Source organism: Lissotriton helveticus, chromosome 12, assembly GCF_964261635.1.
Source record: "Lissotriton helveticus chromosome 12, aLisHel1.1, whole genome shotgun sequence".
Taxonomy (NCBI): Eukaryota; Metazoa; Chordata; class Amphibia; order Caudata; family Salamandridae; genus Lissotriton; species Lissotriton helveticus.
Window position 1 is genome coordinate 874,464,829 of NC_136073.1, and position 24,926 is coordinate 874,489,754.

General features: G+C 45.3%; 1 protein-coding gene, 1 long non-coding RNA gene and 1 other non-coding gene across 3 annotated transcripts in view; 1 reads left to right on the forward strand and 2 right to left on the reverse strand.

The window, feature by feature from the left end:
* The window catches only part of LOC144799789 (uncharacterized), a 625,907-nt gene that overhangs the window by 570,868 nt on the left and 30,113 nt on the right, over window positions 1-24,926 (forward strand). The window lies entirely within an intron of this gene.
* Window positions 1-24,926, reverse strand: part of CERS1 (ceramide synthase 1) — a 42,317-nt gene that overhangs the window by 3,202 nt on the left and 14,189 nt on the right. The window contains exons 2-6 of the mRNA XM_078668643.1: window positions 13,421-13,580; window positions 10,440-10,620; window positions 9,558-9,719; window positions 7,903-8,050; window positions 1,093-1,238 (exon numbers count right to left, since the gene is read on the reverse strand). Coding sequence (XP_078524769.1) covers window positions 1,093-1,238; window positions 7,903-8,050; window positions 9,558-9,719; window positions 10,440-10,620; window positions 13,421-13,580 — 797 coding nt within the window. The remainder of the gene's footprint in view (window positions 1-1,092; window positions 1,239-7,902; window positions 8,051-9,557; window positions 9,720-10,439; window positions 10,621-13,420; window positions 13,581-24,926) is intronic.
* LOC144801098 (U6 spliceosomal RNA) lies at window positions 15,945-16,051 on the reverse strand. Its single transcript, XR_013604974.1, has one exon. It is a non-coding gene; the product is annotated as a U6 spliceosomal RNA (small nuclear RNA).

Genomic DNA, 24,926 nt, shown 5'->3' on the forward strand with positions numbered 1-24,926 from the left:
GGTGACCCAGAAGGTACTGGACCTGGGTTTCTTGCGATATAGAAAAATGGTCCAAGACCTCTATAAATGAGAAACATTTATTTGAATAGAGCGGATCTTGAGTGACGTGCCCCGAACTTTGCTGATTTCAAAAAGCTACTGATTGAGTCACTATAAAATATAGAGGTCTTGGACCATTTTTCTATATCGCTATATGTACAGCGGAGCTGGAGACATGACTGCTATAAGGAACATGTCTCACCAATCTACTAATAAGGCACAGGAACTGAGAGGAGGGAGGATGGCACATCTACCAATTTTTTGCCTAATGCTCCATTTCCATGCTTCTGTTTCCGGTCCAGGGAGGACCTGGCTTGGGAGTGCGGGCTGGACTGTTCCCATGAAGCACAGGGTCGAGACTGATTTGCATATGGCTAGGTCTAAACTGGGGTGGCATGGCGAGCAAAATAAATGCTGGATTTAACCCAGATCTAGTGACGGGGGTGAATGTTTGATTTGCTCTGCATTCCGTCAATTATCGGTGTCTATTGCTTCCAAAGTTGTAGGCTGCAGTATTTTATCACTTGCCTTTCTACATAAGCAACAAAGATGTCCCAAAATACATGTCCTACTTTATAGAATGGCATGAGCTGCTAATGTGCATGCCCCATCCTCTCTCGTCTTTAATTTTTTGTTCAAGGATTGGGGATGTCGCAGTAAGCGCTGTAAAGAGGGCGTGAGCGCTGGAGTGGGAGGTCTGTGGGGAATTGACGGTTAGGCTACCTAGAGTTAATTTATACAGGTGGTTGGCACCAGCATTCAGGTTTTGTTAAGGGCCTTTATTTTATCATCAAACATAGACCCAGAGCAAAAGAGAGAAATGCAGAAAAGGAAGAAGCGAAAGATGGGAAAACCAAACTAAGGGAGAAAGCAGGGATTGGGGGAAAAAAAATCAACAAAAAAAAAATCATAAGGGTCAGATAAAGTGAGGTGGGATCAAGGCTATGTTCGGTGACTCTGGCAGACTCCTAAGCAAGCCTTTGGGGCCAATACATACACATACTGTATATATATATATATTTTTTTTTTAATAAAGGAAGCACTGGTACATACTGTTCCGTGTAGATGCTGTTGTGACTGAAACCACCGTTCTTGGGCAGTGGTTGCGTTTCCTCACTTTCGTCAGTATCATATTCTCGGACGTCGTTCACCTCCTGCATCTGACCAGTGAGCACCTTCCCGACAAACAGAACGATATACTGGGGAGAAATGGGAGACGGCAGGTTCATGGAAAAATAATCTCATTCATTGGCGTAAAGGCAAGGAAAATAAACCTAAAATATCAGAGTTTGAAGGAAACTATCAGACATACTAAAAATTGTAAAAGTGCTGTTTATATAGTGCTTTTTCATGAAAAAAATGGCAGAATCTACTGAGTCAATTTACAAAGAGGTAACACTATGCAGTGAAGCAAGCAAAGTTGCAGGGCGATGTGTCAAAGGGAGAGAGCAAAACAGTGCCATATCTACTAAGATATACCCCTGCACAGCTGCTATACCTAAATATAGTGGTAAACTTTCCTAAAGTTTGTGTGTTGAACAGTCCGCACTTAATTTGAGCCACTGGGTGCCACCGGCACTTACTTATGGGGACCTGCACTTATTTTTCTGCATCAGTCCTTTACAGAGTGGAAACAAACACACAAAATGGAAGGAGTGAGGAAGAGAAAGATAGGAAAAACCACCACATAGGGAGAAAGCGGGGCGTGCAATAGTTAAAATGCCATGGATTGTCTGGCGGTGGATTAAAGAGGCATGCGATTGGGTAAGACTACCAGCCTTTGTATTCAGCAAGTCAACGGTTATTTACACCGTCTGCGGGCTTCTGAGCAGAGCCTCGGGCATCGACACTTTCTTTTACAAATTATGCACTGTGTACAGAACACATGCGAAGTTGGAAAACATTTGCAGAAAATAAATCTTATATCCAACCTTATTATGCCCCATTGATGCAAAGTAGCTCAGAGAAACTCTTTGTATTACTTTAGGGCTACTTTACAAGGCAAAACCAGTTTTGTGCTCAAAAATAAATCACCAGTATGTGGCATATTTGTGAAGCAAACCAAGTGCAAAGTGTTAGTAATTCTGCCATGTGTGAGAAAATTTGTGGCTCACGGTCTGTGCAACACGAATTACCCCGCTGTCTGTGAAACACCTCGCTCACAGAAGCCTATGTCTGTCACTCATAGACACATTGTCTATGTACAATATCTCTTGTGAATGTAACGGATTACTTCTACTCTATTGTCTATGTAAGATATAACTCGCGCAACACATGTGCGTGTAAACATCACTCATCTAACCTACTGTGTAACATATCACTCAAATAACCCATTGTCTGTGCAACCTATTGCTCATATAACCCATAAAACACTGCTCAGAATGTGTCTATGGGGAGAGGATGTAGCCTAACGGCTAGAGCAGTCGACCTCGAAACTGGGGAATCGGGTTCGAGTCTCAACAACGACGCTCAACATCCTGTGATTCTGGGTAAATCACTTCATCTCCCCGTGCCTAACATAAATGAATGTGCTCTTCTGTAACGAAACTGGTGCTCATGTAAAGCGCTCCGATACCTGATATCTTTGGGTCTAGTTCGCACTATCTAAAATTCTAACAAAAAGCTAGTAGTATAGTCTTTTCCGTTCTTTTTTTTAGTTTGTTGAGCACTATAACCATCATTTCTGGGTCATTTCAGGCAACAACAAAAAAACTTGCAAAAATATAATGTATGCATTAGAAAAACAATGTTTACACATTAAAACAATTATAAAATATAAAGCATCAACATAAAATAAGAAAATCGCATCAGAGAAAAAAACCTCACATTCTTCTCATTCTTTGACACACCAGGCGGAGTGTAAAACTGAAATATCCCTAAAGCTATAAATCCTTTAGCATCTGATTTACAGATTCTTAGTATATAGCATGATGTTGAATACCCAGGTTTCGGCAGATTGGAGCAATCCACCTTTTTCTAGGAAGCTGATAAACTTTGCCAAAAAAAGGTGCACACCTTTTTCTGAGACACTATTACCAACTGGACATAAATCAGACCAGACCATTTGAAATTATCCACCTGTCCCCAGTCTAAATTTCACACATACAATCCTGGCTTGCAAAAGACTAATATCATCCGGAAAAGGTTCAAATTTCAAGGATGTCTTAAAATCGAAAAAAATATTGCATCAGACCACCTCTGGGAGCCTTAGAAAGACACCCTTTCCTGACAAAAACGTTTTTTATCCAAGATTTTCAGACTTCACCTGGAGATAATCTCTGGGGAGCCCCACAATTCCTTCATGCCTAGGGAATAAAAGCAGGGTCTTACGAAATGAACCCGGGTATACTAGAAGCATTGGCGATATCGCTAAGCTCTATAAAAGATTCAGAGTCCGGTGCCACGTCATCTAGTGACCAAATGTGCAGCCAATAGAAGAGCAGTTTCAGATTGACCACATGGTTCTCCTGATCCAAATCAACACATAGCGAAATTGTGGGTGCGCTTTGGGGCATATTTAATAAAGATTGAATACATTTGTTTTTAGTTTTTGCCAGGCATTCTAAATTGCAGCGAGCCCATATTTCAGTACCATAAAAGGCAACATTTAAACCTTTAGCGTTATACACTTGTAGAGCTGGAGAAACCGAATGGGAAATTAAGTGTTTCCAAACAGTAACAGCTCCATGTTGAGAAATCAATTGGTTCTTTGTGATTTGAGGAGAGCAAGATGAAGATTTTGCCAGTCTGACTCCATGATAATCGAAAACTATTACCTACTCAACAGGTATTTCTCCCTACGACATTGAGCTTCGGAGAGATTTATACAGATTGAACGTGTATTTTGTCCTAATGAAAATAATTTCCGAGCCATGGTGTTCGCAAAAGGTTGAAACCTTGCTTAACCAGGTGTGCAACCCCTTGTTCCCTGTCGGCACCAAGTTTGAAAGTTCTCCAATGGCTCCCCATCAGGAAACAAATTTGTTTCAAGATCATTGGTCTCGTACATAAAACCATGTACGGGAACGGGCCAAGTTATCTTGTCAACAAACTCAACTGGTACCTATCTAACAGAACCTTCATGTCAGGAACCAAACATCATCTCGCTTCACTCAGGATTCGTATCACCAGGAATGGGGGTAGATCCTTTTCACATCTGGTCGCTATTTTGTGGGACACACTTCCACTGCAGCTGCGTATGTTTATTGATCATAATCATTTTTGGAAAGGGCTAAAAACGTTGCCCTTCTGATCATTCTTCTGCTCCGGTTGACGTCTTTCCATCCCTTCTCTGGTTTTAACCAGCGCTTTGAGACCCCCGGGTGATATGTGTGCTTAATATAATCCTATGCCTCTGGGCATTTTTGAGATCACAGAGTATTGTCTGCAAATAACAGCAGGGATCTTTTTTCAAACTAGCGTGGGGGAATCTCTAATACCATTGAGTAAATCATCAACTGCCCCTTAAAAAGAGTAAACGAGGTGGGAGCTAAAACACACCAAGCCCCTGTGTGCATGCCTCTATGCATCTCAGTGCATTCAGTAAGCTTCCATTCACCCCACCAGTAAACTTGTGCATGGTTGTTAGAGTGCAGCCTCCTTATTAATACCAACAAATTCTCAGACTCCAGAATTTATTATCACTTTCCAAAGTTTGTTCCTTGGGACTAGGTCGATTGATGCCCTTAATCGTACTGTGTGCTGCAAGTGTTTATTCTAGAGTGTTCCACGTGCAAGTAGCCACTGTGCCAAGCAAACTGCCCTTTTGGCGCGCCCTACAGGTCTTTGAGATTAATAAAGTGTCCCACATTGGATCTTGAGAGTTCTTTACTCACACTGGACGCCCTGACCCAGGTAGTGATGGCCACAGTCCTGTCGCACCTTGACTACGCAAACTCTGTCTACCTGGGCATGCCACTGTACACGTTTAAACGGCTACAGATGGTCCAGAATCAGGCCACTAGACTGATCCTCCAACAACCCAGGTGGCAACCAGCAACTCCGCTCCTGAGGAAACTGCACTGGCTCCCCGAGCTCCAACGCTGCACCTTCAAAACTGGCTGCTTGATTTTCAAATCCTTGCACGGTCAAAATCCCATATTCATAAACAACCTGATACTCAAGCACACCCCATCCCGCAACCTCTGATCAGCTCACCTCTGGCGCCTTTCCACCCCCAAGTTTAAACGGAAATGGCTAGAAGGCTGCAGGTTTGCAGCTCTTGCCCCCAGACTGTGGAACTCCTTTCCCCTGGAGATCCACTCTTGCACTGATCTTCTGCAATTCAGACGGTTACTCAAAACTTGGCTCTTTGCACAAGCCTACAACTGACTCCTCCACAGGTAATGGACGGTACCCTATCAGAGCACCATGAAACCTCCCGGTGAATGTGCGCTCTATAAAATATTCTTCACATTAACATAAACATTTAGTTGACCAATAGTCAGTGCACAGAACAAACAGAGGGAAAAACATGGCCACTGACGCGCACACAGTGATATACTGCACTCACTGAAATAACACCTTTAATGGCATTATTGGCTCTGCAGAAATCTGTTTATAGTTTGTGAGTGACCTATGATGCTATGGAAATAGTTATCGCTATACTAATACAAACAGCATAACATACAACGCCAAATGATTAAGCATTGGTAGGGAGGCGTTCCTCTTGGAGGGACCCCGTTTCAGCATGTTGGTAGACACCCATGCCTTGATGGATTCCAGACTCAGTGAAACTATCCAAGTCCCGGGTGGGGTAATACTGAGTTGAAGCGAGTAGTGTCAGTGAAATTATGAAATGACAAACCAAGTGATCTCATCAACATTAATTGAGGACAGAGACCAATACTAAGCAAAAGAAATTGTAAATCTACACCCAGATGTTTGCTTCATGCGAGTATAGATTCACTTATTTTCAGAATTTAGTGGTTTTCCAGGGCGTACTCTTAGAGGCATTTTTTGTTGTTGCTTGTATTAATAAACTTGTGTATTTTTTGGCTACAAAAAAATTAGACCAAGTGAGAACGCATTTGCAAACTTGTTTTCATTTTTTTCTCAAGAATGAATACAAACATTTCTCCAATGAGAAACCACTTTCTGTCTACCCCAACCAATTTTGAAGGGGTTCCCTTCTCGAACAGGAAAGGCATTTACTCTTGCCCTTGACGGGAGTAAACTTACAACCTCTTAAAGAGTGTGACAGGGACAGAGGAGTTTGTAAATGCACACACACGTGTGCGCATGAGCCGACAGAGCATGTTGGCTTGTTCTGCCCACACCCCGCCCTGACAGTAGATTTATTGACACAAAAACGTTAGGGTAAGTAAATACATTTACAAGAGCAAAACCAACTTTTCGGAATTAGAAAAAGGTCTCTGCACCAGAAAACAAGGCACCTTCCCTTACACCGGCAAATAACTTTGTGAATTGGACAATGTTTTGAAGCAGAATGTCTGAACTGGGGTGGCTTGGTGAGCAAAATAACGATGGATTAAACCCAGATCTGTGACTGGGGGTGAATGTTTTGCCATTGTGCAACATTCCGTCCATCATCTTGTGTGTTATGCTGTTCACCCTATGTGGGTAGGGTATGCCCAGACGTGAGTCCCTTGCTCACTAAGCCACTGGAGTCAAGCTAGCCTGGCTGAAGACGGCTGATAGCCAGAAACCGGTCCTAGGATGCTTGATTCCGGTCCAGGAAAGACATGGCTTGGCAGTTCGGGCTGGACTATTCCCATGAGGCACAGGGTCAAGACTGATTTGCATATGGCCATGTCTGAACTGGGGTGGCTTGGTGAGCAAAATATAACGATAGATTAAACCCAGATCTGTGACTGGGGGTGAATGTTTTGCCATTGTGCAACATTCCGTCCATCATCTTGTGTGTTTTGAAGCAGCGTCAATGCAGAATGTAAAGGCGGAAGAGATGAAAAGCAATTTACTCTGATCTAAAGCGCTGAGCAGGGTGCAGGCCCCAGGTAACAAGTCACACCGAGCGGCCTGATCAAGTCTGTGGCTGGGTCTTAAGTATTACTGCAGCTCCAACATGGTGGGATGAGCAAGTTACTGTATGCTGCTTATTGTAGGTACTCCTAGTCCAACCCGTCTTCAGCACAGTGCCTACTAACAAGGCGATCTCACCACCAGGTCGAGATGAAATTCCGTTAGACCACGGATAAACTCATGATAAACAGCGACGTAGTAATAAGCTCTATTAGCCGCGCAATAAGCAAATAATAACTAGGTACATTTTTTTATCACGATGGTGGGCAAAAATCCAGAGCAAAGCCAGAGTGTTACCTCAGCGCCTTGAGACCCTTATGGGTGAGTAGCGCACTCTACAAATTTTGTTGATTGATTGATTACCCAACAATTGGCTGTACGGCATGTTGTCTGTACACAAACTGTTGCATGACAAAGCCTCTATTTAACATTAATCCTCTGTAACATATCATCTGTGTAACTGACTGGCTGTTTAATATATTGCCTTACTAACAAATTATCAACATAATACATGATCTACAATCATCTATATAACACTATAAATTAATATCTTTGTAAATGCTAAGACGAAAGTCCTCTACATGGCTCTTTGACACAGCGTTGTACGCTGTGTTTGTAACCTAGGTAGATGTGTTACATAATCAATACAAATATTATTTATTTTCTATGTCAGATAAATGTAGACAGGAAACACTATTTGACTGAAAAGTCACTAGTAAAAATAACATAGAATTATTGGAAGCTGTTTGTATGAGGTTAGGTCAGACAAGAGGCTTCACAACAACAGCAATCTTATTTTGACTCATGAACCCTGGATAAATAGTCTAGTTTGAGGCCTGGCCCATCCAGGCATCTACTCACCAGAAACCAGTAGACGTTCATGAGCGTGATCGCAAACAGAAGAATGTTTAAGAAAAAGTAGAAGGGGATGTTGGGCACCGACTGGAGGCTGGAGTAGCAGGTGGCGTACAGGACCTTCAGAGGGAACCAGTAGAGACGGAACCAGAACCTGTCGAGACGAGAAGAGATGGAGGTTGGACTTCTTCATGGCGGACCCTCCCCCATGGCGGACCCTCCCCCATGGCGGACCCTCCCCCATGGCGGACCCTCCCCCATGGCAGACCCTCCCCCATGGCGGACCCTTTTACCTGCTCCCTCAGTTCATGGTCTTGGGAGCTCAGATCCCTCTCACAGCTCATCAATGTCTTTTGACGACCTCTTATAGTGAAAATTATATTTTTTTTACAATCTCTGTAACTCAATAGTAGGTGATTCCCAATGAAAATCCACACGTTCTCAATCTATTTTTGGTTTTGTGTTTAAATCCCATGGAGATTTGCACGTTGTCAAAGAGGAACGATATTTTGTATTTTTACTGCACCTTGACGGTAAAAAATTGCACAAAGACCACCTGCGTGAGGACTCCATTCACCTTGGAGAACACTCATCCTTATGTGTTTTTTCTTCATTCTTGAGTGTTTGAAAGTGTGTGGTTTTCAAAAGTTGTAATGCATAAACATTTACGTAGGTCGTTTGTGCAACACACCGCTGTACATTGTTTAACTGGATTAAACATATTGGTGGAAGCTTAGTGTTTTTCAGAATTATATGGCATTTGTGTTTAATCAGATCTACTAAGATTGTACATTAAAAACTCAATCATTTTAGGAAGATTGAGTGTCTCACCTCTTCCTGGCCATGGAAATCTGACCAATAGCAGTTTATTGATTAAGCACGAAATATGTAAGTTTCTTTACAAATGTTACTATGGATAATACTGACCTGTGTGGTCTTATTTTAATAAAGTCCTGTCATGGCAGCATGCAGACCAGTGGTTGAAGGGGAAAGAGGTTATACTCCTAACCCTAATTTTACAAAGGGCATGGGGTGTTTTCAAATAAAGACAGTAGGAAGCATGAAGGCACCTCATTCTACAGAAGCAGACAAAGTCCTTGAATAAATGCAAGAGGGGCAGCAGTGGAATCTCATTTTACAGAGTCCAGAGCGCGTGTTTGAAATAATAGAAAATTAGGCCATTGGCCAATTAAGAGAGGCAGTCAGGACCTATCATGATCAGGACCAACCACTCGAAGGCAAGATATTTCAGAAATGTTTGCGGGGCCTGGGTCAAAAACTTGATGCGGGGCCCACTGGAGACTTCCTTCTATTTTCTGCCAGGTCCCACTAGCACCAATACTAAGTATAAAAACTGCAGGTTCTCCATAGAAAGAGAAAACAGAGCAGATCTGCATCCGGCACTGTTTAGAGACGTGACCACGAAAGCTGCCTCAGCAATAAAGAGGACATGCTTCCTCTAAAAATTGCTGCAGGAGCGGAGAGCCCTGACCAGCGTGGGCCTAGGTCATAGGTCTTCTATGTCCCACCATTCTCTCATTTTCATGCCACCAAAAGAGGATCCCTTGTCCCTTTATCCACATCTGGTTCATTTATTTAGCCCTGAATCCTAATTCCATCTCCGATGAAAGATAAAATGGGTGTTCAGCCGGCCGCCTTACCAGCTGATGCTGAAAGTGAGGCAGCCCACGTTGGAAAGGATGTCGTTGAGACAGTGGTAGGTACCGCCCCGATTTTTGAAGTAGACGTTGAGCTTGGTGAACTCCAGCTGGATGTCACTGACGTCATGCAGGAAGAGCACCAGAATGCCAATGTTGTGGTACCTGGCCAGAAATGTAAGCATGGGAGTATTACCACAAATACAGAAAAGGAGCATGTAAAACAGATCAGGGGTGCCGCCCCCTTGTGGCTTACCCTCCCGCCCCCTTGTGGCTTACCCTCCCGCCCCCTTGTGGCTTACCCTCCCGCCCCCTTGTGGCTTACCCTCCCGCCCCCTTGTGGCTTACCCTCCCGCCCCCTTGTGGCTTACCCTCCCGCCCCCTTGTGGCTTACCCTCCCGCCCCCTTGTGGCTTACCCTCCCGCCCCCTTGTGGCTTACCCTCCCGCCCCCTTGTGGCTTACCCTCCCGCCCCCTTGTGGCTTACCCTCCCGCCCCCTTGTGGCTTACCCTCCCGCCCCCCTGTGGCTTACCCTCCCGCCCCCCTGTGGCTTACCCTCCCGCCCCCCTGTGGCTTACCCTCCCGCCCCCCTGTGGCTTACCCTCCCGCCCCCTTGTGGCTTACCCTCCCGCCAAGTGAACAGGCTGAACGCCTGAGTCCGCCTCCCCAGGATTAAAACCTGGGATCAGCTTCATCAATCTACACCAGAAATTCAGAAGTACAACACAGCCTCTGCTTAATGTATCCATTCCGGAATCAATGCATTGTGACTCCATGGAGCAACTCTGTTTTATTTGGGATTTTTCTTGAATTACTGGTAGCTAAGCCATTAAAAATGGTACTGGAAAAGGAGGGAGTGTCACGCGTGACCAGAGAGATACTCACCGAAAGGCATACGAAACACAGATGAGGACCAGCGTCACAAGGTGGTGGACCAGCATTACCACGGAATCCTTCCGCCAGGCATCCATATACAGTGTGGCGTAAGTGGAATGCGCGTAGAAACTGCCCTGCAGGAGGTAGGCCACAGTGATGTCCCAAGGCACCTCCATGCCGCTCACCCAACCTGCAACCAATGGAGAAAACAGGATGGTGAGGAAGAGGCGTGTGGGCCACTCCTGGCCTTTTGTTCGATCCGCCACAGATAGTGACCCAAGCTAATCTTGCAGGATTGTCTCCTTTCAAGGGATCCACTACAGAGAAAACCCAATAACAAAAAGCCAAGGCAATGAAAAGTTCATGTAAGTCATTGCAACTAATATTATTACTGTTGATGTCTGTAGGTTATTTTGGTTGTTACAACGGTTAGAGCTGTGTTAGGTTTAGGGATGGTGAAAAATGTCAAGATTATAGTTAGATTTATGGTTTTCAAAAGGGTTATATTTAGGTTTCATAAGAGGTGTAGGGTTACGTGACTACGAAAACTGGAAAAGCATGGTTAGAAAAAGTGTTGGTGTTAGGGTAGATGAAAGGCAGATGGTCAGGGGTAAAATTAGGGGCTAACAAGAGAGTATGAATAGGTGTATGGGTATGGTTTAATGGATGCACAACATCCTTATTAGTTTTCAGGTAACATAAGTAAAAAACACAACTTTCACGAATTCGTTGTAGGGCCTTCTCTGCCGTATTAATTCAGTGTCATAAGATTCTTTGTTGTGATGACGATTTATCAAGTTTTTAAAAAGGGAGCATACTCGACACCCTCCCTGAGAGCAGCCATGTTCCCGCTGCCACTCTGGACTGCAGACTCGCAGCAGCTACCCAACTAGGGTAGGGTAGGGGAGGGTAGGGTAGGGGAGGGTAGGGGAGGGGAGGAGAGGAGAGGAGAGGGGAGGGGAGGGGAGGGGAGGGGAGGGGAGGGGAGGGGAGGGGAGGGGAGGGGAGGGGAGAAGGGAAGGGAGAAGGGAAGGGAGAAGGGAAGGGAAGGGAAGGGAAGGGAAGGGAAGGGAAGGGAAGGGAAGGGAAGGGAAGGGAAGGGAAGGGAAGGGAAGGGAAGGGAAGGGAAGGGAAGGGAAGGGAAGGGAAACATCTTTCGCGGGGTCGTTCTCTGCATCAAGATTTGTTTTGCCTTGGAAAAGAAGCAGCCCCTGAGGGATTAAGAGCCCATTCCACCAGGGGAAAGGCTGCGACTATGGCCTTAGCTCGGGGTGTCCCAGTCCTGGACATCTGTCAGGCAGCGACGTGGGCATTATTGCACAGGTTTGCAAAACACTACAGCCTGGACGGTCAGGTATGCAGAGATGGGCATTTTGCCCGCCCGGTCCTGCAGGACTTTCTAGTTTAAGGTATTGGTCCGCAGGTCACCGCAGGGATGATATGGCTTGGGTATCCAATTCAAAGGCAAGGAATCTGCAGCTAGAAGTCTCTATCAGATGAACAAGTTACATACCTTCGGTAACGTATTATCTGGTTGAGACACTATCTAGCTGCAGATTCTTTACAGCCTCACCCATGCCTCCCTGCTTTGTGGACTGATATTGTAGGGCTAGTTACTTACTTCGTCGCTATGCGCTTCTGGCGTGGAAAAAAAAAGTACTGACACTGGTGTGCCTGGGTGGCACCTATATAGGTACCCCAACGTCATAACCGATGCTACCGAGGACGTCACGCGAAGCTGAATGGAGCCACCTGACGGTGCACGCAAGGGGTATTGCTCAGCAAGGTATTTCCAGATCCAGCCTGATGCCAGGGAAATTTAAAGGTAAGGTAAGGAATATGCATCTCGAAAGAGTCTCTACAGGATAATGCGTTACTGAAGGTAAATAACTTGTTCTTTAAAAAAGCACTTTTGTGCTACGTTTTAAAACAACCCTTTCATGATACTTTTAGGTCTCAACTAAACAGTGCATGCGCTGTGCTGCGAGATGTATTGTTTACAATTCAGTGGGTTTACAACTCACCAACAGCATGCCATTGGTTGTGTTTATTTTCACTCTCTTTTGCAATCTTTCCAGTGCGTAGCCCCCGTAGGCTTCTCATCCTTTTTTGTGTGAGCTCCTGCCTGGAGCATGGCCCAAGTACGTGTTCTTCCTCCTCCTGCCTCTTCTTTATGCGACACACTTGTTTCAGTATTGTTCATGGACATGCAACACTCTTCCGTACTTTTAACAGAGGCATACAGCTTCTTGTTTCTGTTGCTCTCACCCTATATGCCGTCTCTATTTACCCTTTAGTTACTTACACCCACAGCTGTACTACTCACTCTATGTCACTGCATGGCACTGTCCGCCATTCTACTCTATGCCACGCCACTCTGTACCACACCACGCCACTCTACACTATGCCACTCCTATTCTATGCAACTCTATGTCAATCGATTCTACGCCACCCCACTCCACTCCAGTTTATTCAACTCCACACCACTCTACTCTAAGCTGCTCCATTATATTCTGCTTCACTCTATGCAAGACTCCACTCTACATGACGCTACGCTACTGTATGCCACTCTACGCCACTCCACTCCACTCTACACCATGCCACTAACTTTTAGCCAAGCTCATGGCTGCTGTATAACATGGCTAAAAGACATTGGCAAAGTCAATTGCTGTCACATAAGCAAGACCTATTGGCTTTGCCAATGCTTGTTTTTATTTACTAATCCATCTCAAATCAGTAAATAAAAACATAATAATACTACTGTAGGCGCACATAGGCATGCTGAGCATATGTGCTCACCTACACTATGACATGGTGGGCCAGGGTCATTGCATCTTTTGTTTTGTTTATTTTTCTAGGCCATGCTACACGGCAGTGTGGTTCCCAGTCCTATGGTTTTCAAATGCAAAATTTAAGCAAAAAATTCTGAATTTTGCATGCCTGTGAGAGTGATGGGTGTCAACACTAAGCACCTTCTAATGCTGTCATACCGTGAAATGTAGAAGGCGGGTCCCAGAAGAAGGTGTATTCCTTGAAGAATAGGAGATGGACAGAGTAGCCCCAAGACATTGTGTAGAAGAGGAGCTTCCAGGCACTCTCTGGAACTTTGGCAGCATCTTTTGGTTGTAGGTTGCACCACTGTGCAAATGGCTGGAAGACACAGAACAGTACAGCGTAAAACACAGCGCGCCTCGCTTCAGTTGCATAGACAATATTTCTAGAAAATATACTAGACCGTACACAGACCAACATGACGCTACTACGCTGCTGGCACCAAGGTTTGTTTCCGGGGTGATTCAGGTATGGAATAATCTAAGTGCATTGAGTATTAATCAAGAGGAGACACCGCATCTAGTAATAAATGACCCCAGGGTACCAAGTCAGACCAAATATTGTGTTTTAAGTCTTCAACATGGCCTGAGGGCTGCCTCGACTACAATCAGATTCCTTTTCAAATTCGAGGAGGAGCTTGTTTTGTTACTTAACAGCAGCAAGACGGATGTGTGCATGCTGGCTGCGACCTTGATGAACCCGCCCCCTGGTCCAGGCATTGCTGATGTCACTCCCAACAGCCTTAACATGGTACATAAACACAGGGAAACAGGCTAGGAGGTGGAATGGCACTCCTTTAAAATAAGCATCCTGAGGTTACCGCAGATATTTGGTGGAACGTTGCGTAACGCGTATTCTGAGGAAGTGATGGACTGTAGGCCTCTGGTTTCCTCTGTCCCTTATAATCCACATTTGTAAAGCGCGAAACAATCACCCGTAAGGGTCTCTAGGCGCTGGGGGCCGTCAGGAAGATTAAGCAAGCTATTGCCCAGAGTCACATGGTGCTGGGCTAATCTGCCTCTGTAAACGGTGATCGAACCGTGAACCCCAGATTCCGGAGTCAGTCGCCCTGGCCGCGGCGCCCTTTATTATTCACAGAGTCCCTGAAGCTCCCGCCTCATTTTGGAAAAGTTTGCAGAAGGAGTTAGCTTTTTATTAACTAACTATTCCCAGGTGATTATCCTGGGCGACAATAACCTTTGATTTGACGCCCAGATAAGTTCCTCGTCAACCCACCAAAGTGACTACAAAACAGGCCTTGTTTTTGGTCCACCTGGCTTGACAGCGTTGAGCTCTTCCCCCCCTATGGGATGGGTGGACCATTTCTTGGGTTCATTTGATATTTTATCCACTATTCCCCACATAAAGGGCACACCTCGAATGAAACCTATTCCATCCTAGTGTTGGAGTATCATTGGGTCCACCTAAAAGTCTCCTAAAACTTCTCTTTTTTTTTTTACTAATATTTTTATTTTCATTTTACCTGGTACAATACATTAGATATGTAAGTTCATAAACAGAAAACAAACATTTTAACCATGGAATATTATAGTGAGATATATTACAAAACGTAGAAAACAAAATGAACAATACTAAGGTAATTAGAATTAGCAAGAGGAAAAAAAATAGGGGTGAAATATAAGGGATACAGCATAAAAGATAAAAGATAGGTTAGACCTTGGGGGAGATATGAATATCTATATGCAGACACAGTAATAACATTTTAAGGGGATTGTCTCCACAATGTAAGGGGAGCCCAAACGCAAAGCCCCCACAACCTCATCTTTTTCCCCCTGTTTTTATAGAGAGCGGCTTCAATGTTATGGTTACCTAGCAATCTAGTAAGCCACATTTGGAAAGTAGGAGCTGTGTTATCCTTCCATCCTGCTGCCACCAGGATCCGAAGGACTGCTAAACAGATATATAAGAAAGCCTCCTTATCCCATTCCAAATCATGATTGTTACCAATACCAGATATTATAAGGGTAGGGGACAGGTTTACCTGGATACCTAGCAACCCCAGAAACTTCTCAATTTCAGCACAGATTCCCCTAATTTTTTTACATTGCGAAAACATGTGGATTCGATCGGCAGGTCCCTCTTGGCATCTCGGACACTTATCATCCTCCCTTTTGCCCCATTTGAAGAGTTTGGCTGAGGTAAAATATAAATTAAAGAGGACTTTATATTGCTGTGACCTTAGGTTGGTAGAGCGGAACACTTTATGCGCAAGCTGGAGGGACTTAACCAGGTCAAAATCAGGGTCCCCTAATTTCGTCGTCTATGATGTTTCTTCTTTATCCATATCGTCTAGTATTGAGTCGGTCAGGGATTTGTATATAATTTTAATCCGAGCTACGCCTCCAAGCATATGCTTAATTATTTTGATTTCCCCTCCTGGATCAATACAGGGCCTAATCCCATTCATTATTTGATAAATCTGAAGATACTTAAAAGTGTGGGTAGAGGGGATGCCAAATTTAGTTTGAATATCCGTAAAAGCGAGTAGGTTCCCTGTGCCCCATTCTTCTGATTCCTTGTTGTTCCCAGATAGCCCCCATCCTATCATTGCTCAATTGAGGGAAGATTTTAGAATCCCATAGTGAGGTATAATAGTTCAATTAAGGAATTAGTAGTGTTTTCTGGATAACTTTCCACATTTTCCATATTCCATCCATAGTTAAAAATATGGAACGCTTCACGAATTTGCGTGTCATCCTTGCACAGGGGCCATGCTAATCTTCTCTGTATCGTTTCAATTTTAGTATATGTGCTGCCGAAGCGAGCACCTCCCAAAACTTCTCGGAGGGTTGGGTAGATATACCCCAAGGGTGTACCCGGAAACCGCTTTTTGTTATTTTAATTTATCTGAAGCTTTGAAAGACGCTGACCGCTAGTAACAAAGCTCCTCTTAGGTGATCTTCCCAACCCAGCTTCTCAGCCTCTCCTAAACCTTGGCCTGTCAGAGCTGCAGTTTAGCAATAAAGGTGTTAATCACTGGGCCAATATCATGTGTGACACAATCAACCAGTCTTTAGTTTAGATGACAGCTCACTGCATTCTGGGATTTTGTGTCTTGGTATTAATACTGTGAGCATGGGCTCAAAAAAGAGCTATCGATTAAAAAGTCTGGACTCGCTGAAGGTGTCAACCATGACGTAAGGTCCCAACCATGACGTAAGGTCCCTTGGCAGCTATGGGTAATCACTGCTAAGGAGTGAGGTCCTAATTGGTGCTTGTAAGCTGTTTAATTGTACCGTGACTGACACTGGAAGTGTTTTGGTGCAGCGGGTCGTGAACATAGTGGTGCTCTTATCTTGACTTACGTCATAGTGCAGAAGCGCGTAGACGAGGGGGCAACTCAAGCTGGTTGAGAGTCTGTGGGTTACGAGAGTGCCCTTTGCGGAAGAGTTTTGGGGTCATGCGGAAAGCACGGCTCATGTCACTACGATCATGTAGCTGCGCCTAAGCTTGAAGTAAAACAAAGTAGTACGAGAGATAGCTGCATATACTTTACTACCGTTCTAGGTGGGAAAAGGTTATGGTGCTTTCTTGGGTTTGAGCTAGTGAGGGGCAACCCACAGGAATTTGGTAGGGTCCAGATTTAATATGAAATCGTGCAGCGTAGCAAGTAAAGTCGCTGTGTTGCATAAAGGGGAGAGAGCAGAACAGAGCCACAGCTATTAAGGTGTAGTGCTGTTCTGCTCTCCAGCCGCATCGGTGCACTTAACGCTTCCATGCGCCAGACTGCAAGGGTGTCTGCATTGTGGTGAGCCCAGTTTTTGTACAGGAATGAGCCCAGTTTTTGTACAGGAATGAACTCTTTCCTGTACAAGGAAGGGAAATGAAAACATTTACGCCAGCATCAAGGAGGCGTAGGATTTGGGCGCAGATCGCAGTCTACAATTCTTTGCAGATAGGAATTTGCATCAAAACCCATAGGTGGTTGCATGGAATGTCTCTGCTCACCCATGGAAGGCCCCCTTGGCACAAAGTAAGGCGAGGCCGGGAACTGGACAGCTTTATATTACTTTTGGTTACAATTTGCGTCGGTTTGTAAATACCAACACAACACTTTGTTTGGAGTTTGCTTTAAAAAGGTAACACAAACGTGAATCAGGGCCTCAATGACACACAATTATGTGAGAGATGAGAACTACACACACCTCTGTCTAGTCTTTTGCAGCCCAATCATGTGACAACCCTGGGCTCACTGCTGCCTAGAACTGCTTACAAGCTGCCATTGCTTAAAGCTTCTTGTTTGTGCTTTGAGCCTATGTGTACCGGACGTCTTGTTGCCTGTTTTTCTGACCAGTTCCTGCCTTGCTTGAGCCAGAGCCTGTGTCCTGTTCAGCTTTCTATCAGCCCTGCATTGCTTTTGCTTTACTCTCTTGTCTGCTTTCCTTCTACAGTAAACTACAGCCTCTTGGCTGACCCCCTTCTGATTGTCCAAGGTTGTTCCTTCTGTTCCTGCAATTAATTTCCTTTGTTTGTCATAGCTCTTGTATTTTTTCTCCCCAGTCTCCTAGTTTTTGCCCCTTGTTTACGTTCCCTTTCTCTGTGTTTTTCTTGCAGTCTCTCGTTCCCTTGATGTTCCAGTCTCTTGCTTGTTAGAGTTCCTAGATTCCTTGTGCTTGACTTGCCCGGTTGTTCTCCAGTTTTCCTGGAATGCCCTGCTCCTGACTATTTCCAACAGCTCTTAGGTTCCCTTCTAGTGCTTGCCCTGTGTTCTCATCTGGGGCTCTTGTGTCTGGTATGGATGCTAATTTGTCCTCACCTGTGTATAAAATGTATTCCTCTGTACAGTGGTTCACACCTGATTCCGGAACGGAATTCCTGCCCAGTCTTGCGTCTTGTGCTATGCAAACAAATGATGGGCGGAATGCTGAATAAATCATACATTCACCCCCAGTCAAGAGATCTGTGTTAAATCCATCATTCTTTTGCTCACCATGCCACCCCACTTTAGGCCCAGCCATATGCAAATCAGTCTTGACCCTGTGCCTCATGGGAACAGTCCAGCCCGAACTGCCAAGCCAGGCCCTCACTGGACCGGAAACAAGCACCCTAGGACCGGTTTCAGGGTAACACCCCCTCATCAGCCAGGCTATCTTGAATCCAGTGTCACAGTGAGCCCGGGACCCACGTATGGACATACCCATCCCACTTAGGGTGAAAAGTGCTACACAAACAAATGATGGGCGGAATGGTGAATAAATCATACATTCACCCACAGTCAAGAGATTTATTCTTTTGCTCACCATGCCACCACATTTTAGATCCAGCCAATCGTGTGTCTTGTGCTAGTGCCTTTACTGTGCCACTGTGACATTCAATTTGCTTAGGAATCTCCACTGTCTCCTGCTGGAACCATAAGTGCTTGTCCTGTGTATGTCAGTACAGTATTTGTTTGTTCCCTAGGGTCTAGATACGGAATCACTTCTGCTGCCTCGTTCTATAGGGTGTGTTCAGGGTGACCATCTCTAAGAGTAATCTGCACAGAGACATTGACATTCCCTGTTGCAGTGGGAGGCTCTGGGTCTTACCCGAGCGGTGACCCAGTGTGTCTGTCTATTATTGGCTCTGTTCCCTGCTTGTTCGCATTAAGCTTGCTTGGCCTTATCTATCTTAATCCTGTGCTTTACTCTGTTTGTGTCTGTTCTTTCCTGGTGTATGACTTTGCCTTCTCCTCTGCATCGGTACACTACTTCCATACGCAGATATGCTTTGACCTTAAGGGGTCACCCCCCCTGACAGTGACAAAATGAGAGTTCTGTACTTAGTGCTTTACGCTTGCAATGCTGTGGGCCTGTCAGCGCTAGAGAATGGGCAAGGGTTTTTGAGCCTGGGCAAAATGATATGTTACTGTTGGGGCACTCCCTTTCACTCAGAAACAAGAAAATTCTGAAACTTTTCTGCAGCACTCTGGCACCTCGTGAGGCCATTTTTGGTACTTTGATAAAATAGTTGGCTCAATGTTGCAACACAGTGTTGGCCGTGTTTTTTTGGGGGTTTTTTGGGTGGGGGGAGGGTGGGGACTTGCTTTGTCAGTGCTCTAGGCCAGTGTTTCCCAAACTGTGGTCCCCGGACCCCCAGGGGTCCCTGACACATTCCCAGGGGGTCCATAGGCAACAGTTTTAAAAGCACATAAACATTTCTTGTATTAGCTGCTTTCCAGCAACAATAAAAGTGTCAAGAGAATGCCAGTGATTAATGTACCTGCTGGAGAGCGAGGAGAGTTTTGTTCAGTGGCAGCTTTGATTCAACTAATGTAGCACAGAGGGTTAATGTGCCTACTGCAAAGAACGTGTAACATGCATCTTAAAAAGCAGCATTTTATGTGCCTAGGTTCGTGGTTACTGCTTTTGTCACAGAGATTCTTTTGTTACTGTGCACTTCATCAGTGACAATCGTAATGTAGCAGAGGGACCTATAAACTGTCATCCAAGAGCTGCTTGTAACTTATATTTTGTCCCAGTTATTCATTATCTTGATGCTGCTAAAAATATATATTTGGGTGGAAATACATTTTTAATGTTAAAGTCAATGCTAGCCACTGTGTTACGCTCTGAATCCTGAGTTTGTGTTTTTCCAGACCAAGCACTCTTTGAACATTTTATATACACACTGATTTACATGTATGATTCAATGTCTCTATATGTGTGTGATGTAAAGTGCTCTGACATCCTACAATGGTATGAGAGATGCTACAAAACAAATGAAATACATGTGACAGAGGGGCTATTACTTCAATATAAAATACTAAGGGCCAGATGTACGATCTGTTTTTATATGCATGAATGGGTTCGCGAACCCGTTTGCGCATGCAAAAACCTATTGGGCCATGTACATAGCCTATTTCGCGAGTCGCAATTTGTTTGCGACTCTCTAAATAGGTTTTGCAACTTGCTATTTGGAAGGGGCATTCCCTTCCAAATAGCGAGTCTCAAAACCATGTACAAATGTTTTGCAGTCGCAAAACAGTCACAATTACCATCTACTTCAAGTAGATGGGAATGCATTCGCAAATGGGAAGGGGTTCCCAGGGGACCCCCTTCCCCTTTGCAAATGCATGCACAATTATTTTTTAAGGTCAGGTAGTGGTCCCAGGGACCTCTACCTGCCCTTAGAAAATAAAACGAAAACGTTTCATTTTCTTTTTTTTTAAATGCATGGTAAACAGGCTGCATTTTTTTTTTAAACTGCTTTATTTAAAAGCAGTCCGAGACATGGTGGCCTGCAGAGCCCAGCAGGCCACCATCGCTGGGAGGGCTGGCATTCCCAATGGGCTAGTAAATTGCGAGAGGCTCATTAATATTAATGAACCTCGCAATTTGCGACCCCTTTGGGAATCCCAAACAGTGTTAAACACACTGTTGTACATTTAATTTAGCGACTCGCAATTTACCACTCGCAATGTGTCGCCAATTGCGAGGCGCTAAATGAAATGGTCGTACATCTGACCCCAAAATCCTTAGTACTTTGAGTATTTGTTTTGTGTGCCCACGGGTATTTTTTTCGAATTACTGTTTTAATGTTTGAAATTTAACTCATACCAAGTGCTTGGGGGTCCCCGGCTTCCAGTGGTGACTCAATGGGGGTCCTCAGGAGTCAAAGGTTTGGGAACCACTGCTCTAGGCCATGCTTGGGTCACCCTGCCGCTTTAAGGAGCTGTGTGGGGCGGATTTTGCGAAGGCTGCTGCCTCGGGTCCAGTTTGTAACATGAGCATCTCTAGTCTGATGGGAAGTCCAAGGAAAAGGAAAAACATTCCCCGCTATTTCTGTCCAGGCCGAGCTAAGTAAGCGTGTCACGCTGAGTGTGCACTCACGTGAGAGCGCGCAGTTCAAGGCCAGATGCAAACTGGTGACTGTCAACCAACTCACATGGGGCCTGCACGGCTGTGCTTCAAGAGTTTCACCCAGCTTCCCCACAAGCTCGTGCCAGATGCATATATCTCAAAAATAACAAGAAAAAACAAAAGAAAACAGTCACCTAAAAAGGCCGAGGTGTTGACAATAGGCTTTACATTTTAAAATAAACTTGCCCTCCTATATAATTTTTTATAAAACAGTAAATGTGCTTCGTGGAGGAAAGTGTACTCAGAACTGGTAAAGAAACACTTTTTTAGTTTGAAGGCACATTACTGTAAAAAATATGATTCTAATTCGTTCAAAGAAAAAGTATTACTGGCTTTGAATTTCTGTAACCTGCAGACATCATTTAAACACACAAGGATCATAAAAAAATAAAATAAAACATCTAAAGAATGAATAGATAACGTGTTGGTGAAGTAAAGTACTGGCCTAACAGCCTTGCCACTGAAGTGCCCTTTGTTGGAGGCTGGCTTTCTATATTGTGTACCAAAATGAAATGCATTGTGTAGAAGGTCCAGGCGACTCTTATTGGCTTAGAGGGGTTGCTTTAACCCCTTCGATGCTCATGACGGAACGGTTCCGTCATGAGCTACGGTTGAGCTGTGCTCATGACGGAACCGTTCCGTCGTGACCACGCCCGTTTTCATTAGGGCCCAGCACCGGAGGGGGAAACGCGGTCGCGCTGAAAAGGTTAACAATCCCAAAGTGTTCTATTTCGTGGTAGTGTGGGCAAACAGTTTAGGCTTATCAGAGGGGAGTGTTGAGCATTTGTTGTACACACAGAGTCACGTGGCCCAACGGTTAGGGCGGTCGACCTCGAAGCTGGGGAACTGAGTTCGAGCCTCTGCAAGGACACGCAACATCCTGTAATTCTGGGCAAATCACTTAATCTCCCCGTGCCTAACAAAAATGAATGTGCCCGTCTTTAATGCAACAGGAGCTCATGTGTAAAGGCGCTCTGACACCTTTTGGTCTAGTATGCGCTATATAAAACTAAAAAATAAATAAATAAGGCACACAATCAAGCAAGAACTTTGGGACCAATTTAGAAAAATAGCATAGGTGTTTATATTAATTTAGACACCAACATTATTGGAATCAGGTAACTATTTTACGAGTTAGCCATTTTATGAAATACAGTAAAATACAGAGCTGTCAGATTTGAGGCACGTGCATTGAACGCGGTAATGTTATCCATTGGGAGAAACTTTCACTGCATAGGTACACTCGCAAACGTTTGTCAGGATTGATCTCTTGGACTTAAAGTACATAGGGGCCAAGGTCCTTAGAACCACTAGCAGTTTGGTTTTACCTGCCCTGTTGTGTCCAGGGGCAGAGGTGCTGGTCGTGATGGTAGCCTTGAGTGCTACAGTTGAAGTCAATGGAGAAAACCTGTAGGAAGGAAAAGCTGCAAATGGGCACTTAAGGCCAAGTCCAGCGGAACCCACAGGGGTGCTCTGCTCTTGATGGTCTCTGGAGCAAGGGAGCTCCGTTGGTTGGCTGGTACTCGGGCTGTGGGGCTCGGGTGCAGAGGGGTTTTGTTAGACAGGTCGCTTGCGTTGAAGGCACTCACTTCTTGGAGTCGACCTGAAGATGGGGACAAAACAGGACAGCAGCGCCACTCTCGATGCTGGCCTCAGTGATGCTGATGTCCCTCATCAGTAGGTGGGTCTTGGCGGTGTTGGTGCTGGACTGGACACAAAATAAGCCTTGGCTGCTGCAAGAGCTCTGGTACAAGGGTATTGGTTCTGGGAGGGCTCCTGCAGGATCTAGCGTTTCAAAACTCGCTGGGGAGATGGGGTTGATCTATGTGAGTCTTTAAAACTTTCTCCTGGACTGCTGCTTCTTTGATCGACCTGGTAGTCAGCAGAACTGTGTACCGGGCAGATGCCCTCAGTGTCTTGGTCCTTCTTCTGTTCAGTAGACGAATCAGAGTCCCTGGTGTCAGGGGACCACCTATGTACTGAATATAGGAGTCATTAAGGGGAGTAACCAATGGGCTACCTAACCCTGGGGTGACCCCACCCCCTTATGACCACCCCACCCCCTTATGACCACCCCACCCCCTTATGACCACTTTCCCACCTGTCCTGGTGCTAAATGGGCCTCAGGGCTGGGGTGGCATCTCCCAGGTCTGGGGGAAGCTCTGGTTGCATATCAAAGGCAGCAGGGACTTTGAAGCCTCTTGTCTTGATAGGCTAAATCTCTAGCCATCCTGCTGGAGGAGGTGTGAACACCTTCCTCTGGAGCAGACATTGTTTCTGACCCCAGAGAGTGCGAGCTCTCACCTGCAGGGGGTCAGAAACTTGTCTGTGGTGGCAGGCTGGTCTACACCAGTCATCCAGCACACTAGACACTGGTAGGTTTTTCAGGGGGGACCTCCAGAGTGCCCTCTGGGTAAATCCCCTTATAAATCTAGTACTGGAAACAGTACAAGTTTATTAGGTCAGGGTGTTTGATACCAAACACCAGAGGTTTCAGTAAAGCCATCATGTAGCTGGGGAACCATTAATGACCAGTGCCCATTACAAGCCTTCAAGATGGCTTCCCTGTTCACTTGTACCATCTAGTAATTGAAGTAGACAGGACATGGGCATGGCTGCTCACATACAATATATTGCACCCTGCCTGAGGGCTACAAGTCATGACGTAGGGGTGACGACTTACATATATTGCATGCAGTGTTTGTGATCATGGCACATGGGGTGTGTGCCATGTTGTGTTTCAAAATGGCTTGCACCATTTCACGCAGCCTGCAATGGCAGTCTGCATGGATTTTTGTGTGGGTCCCTTTGGGTGGCATAATGCATGCTGCAGCCCTTGGGCACCCTCTTTACTGCCCATGTCCTAGGTACCAGTGGTACCATTTACCAGGGACCTACAGAGCTGCTAAAGTCCATGCCAATAGGTGGACATGTTGCAATTTCTAAGGAAAGACTGGCACTGGGGCCTGTTTAGCAGGGACTCTGTGCAGTCGACAGTTGAGTCGAAAAACATCAGTACCAGTGGCAAAAGGTGGGTGTAACAATGTCACAAAGAGGCACTGTCCTACACGTTTCTTTTAAGCAGGTGTGATCAGGCAAAAAGCTGTCAGTCACAGTGCAATACAGCCAACCGCTGAAGGGGGCGGATCCACTGCCTCCTGCTGTGTGATGGGTGGAAGCAAAATGTAAGTGACAGTAGGACAAACCAATGGATGAAGAGGGCTTACCCAAGCCCTCTTATGAATATTGTCCTCTTTTATTTTATTACAAAAATACAAGTTACAAAGCTTAAACTCTCTCACGTCTAGACCTAACCAGGGTCTGCTGACCTACTCACGAGTGGTTTGGGAAACTGGGGTGCTCCTGTTCCAGGGGCGCGAACTGACAAAGAATCTAGGGGCGGATGAGCTTGGGGGCGGGAGAGAATGTAGTGCTCACAGTAATGACTACTTAATGAATTATTCAATGTAAAATGTGTTTTTATGTTTATTACATCAATTTGTGGCTGGTCATTGCGTGAAGAGAGCGCATCACACTCAGGAGAAGCCGCTGTCTTTATTCAGAAAACAATTAGTGTTCAATGTGCCTTTTTCGGGGTGTTAACAGCCCGCGGGGCACTTAGGAACAATCACTGTGCGCCGTCCAAGAGGCCAAAGGGCACGAAATTCATTCATGGGGCGACCCGAGCATTGTTGGCCCCCGCGGAGGACGGTGGGGCCTGGACCGCCTGCCGGCGTTGCCATGGCGACGGCAGGGCGATGCTGCTGTTGCCAAGGGCAACTGTACCTCCGCTTGGAAGATGCTT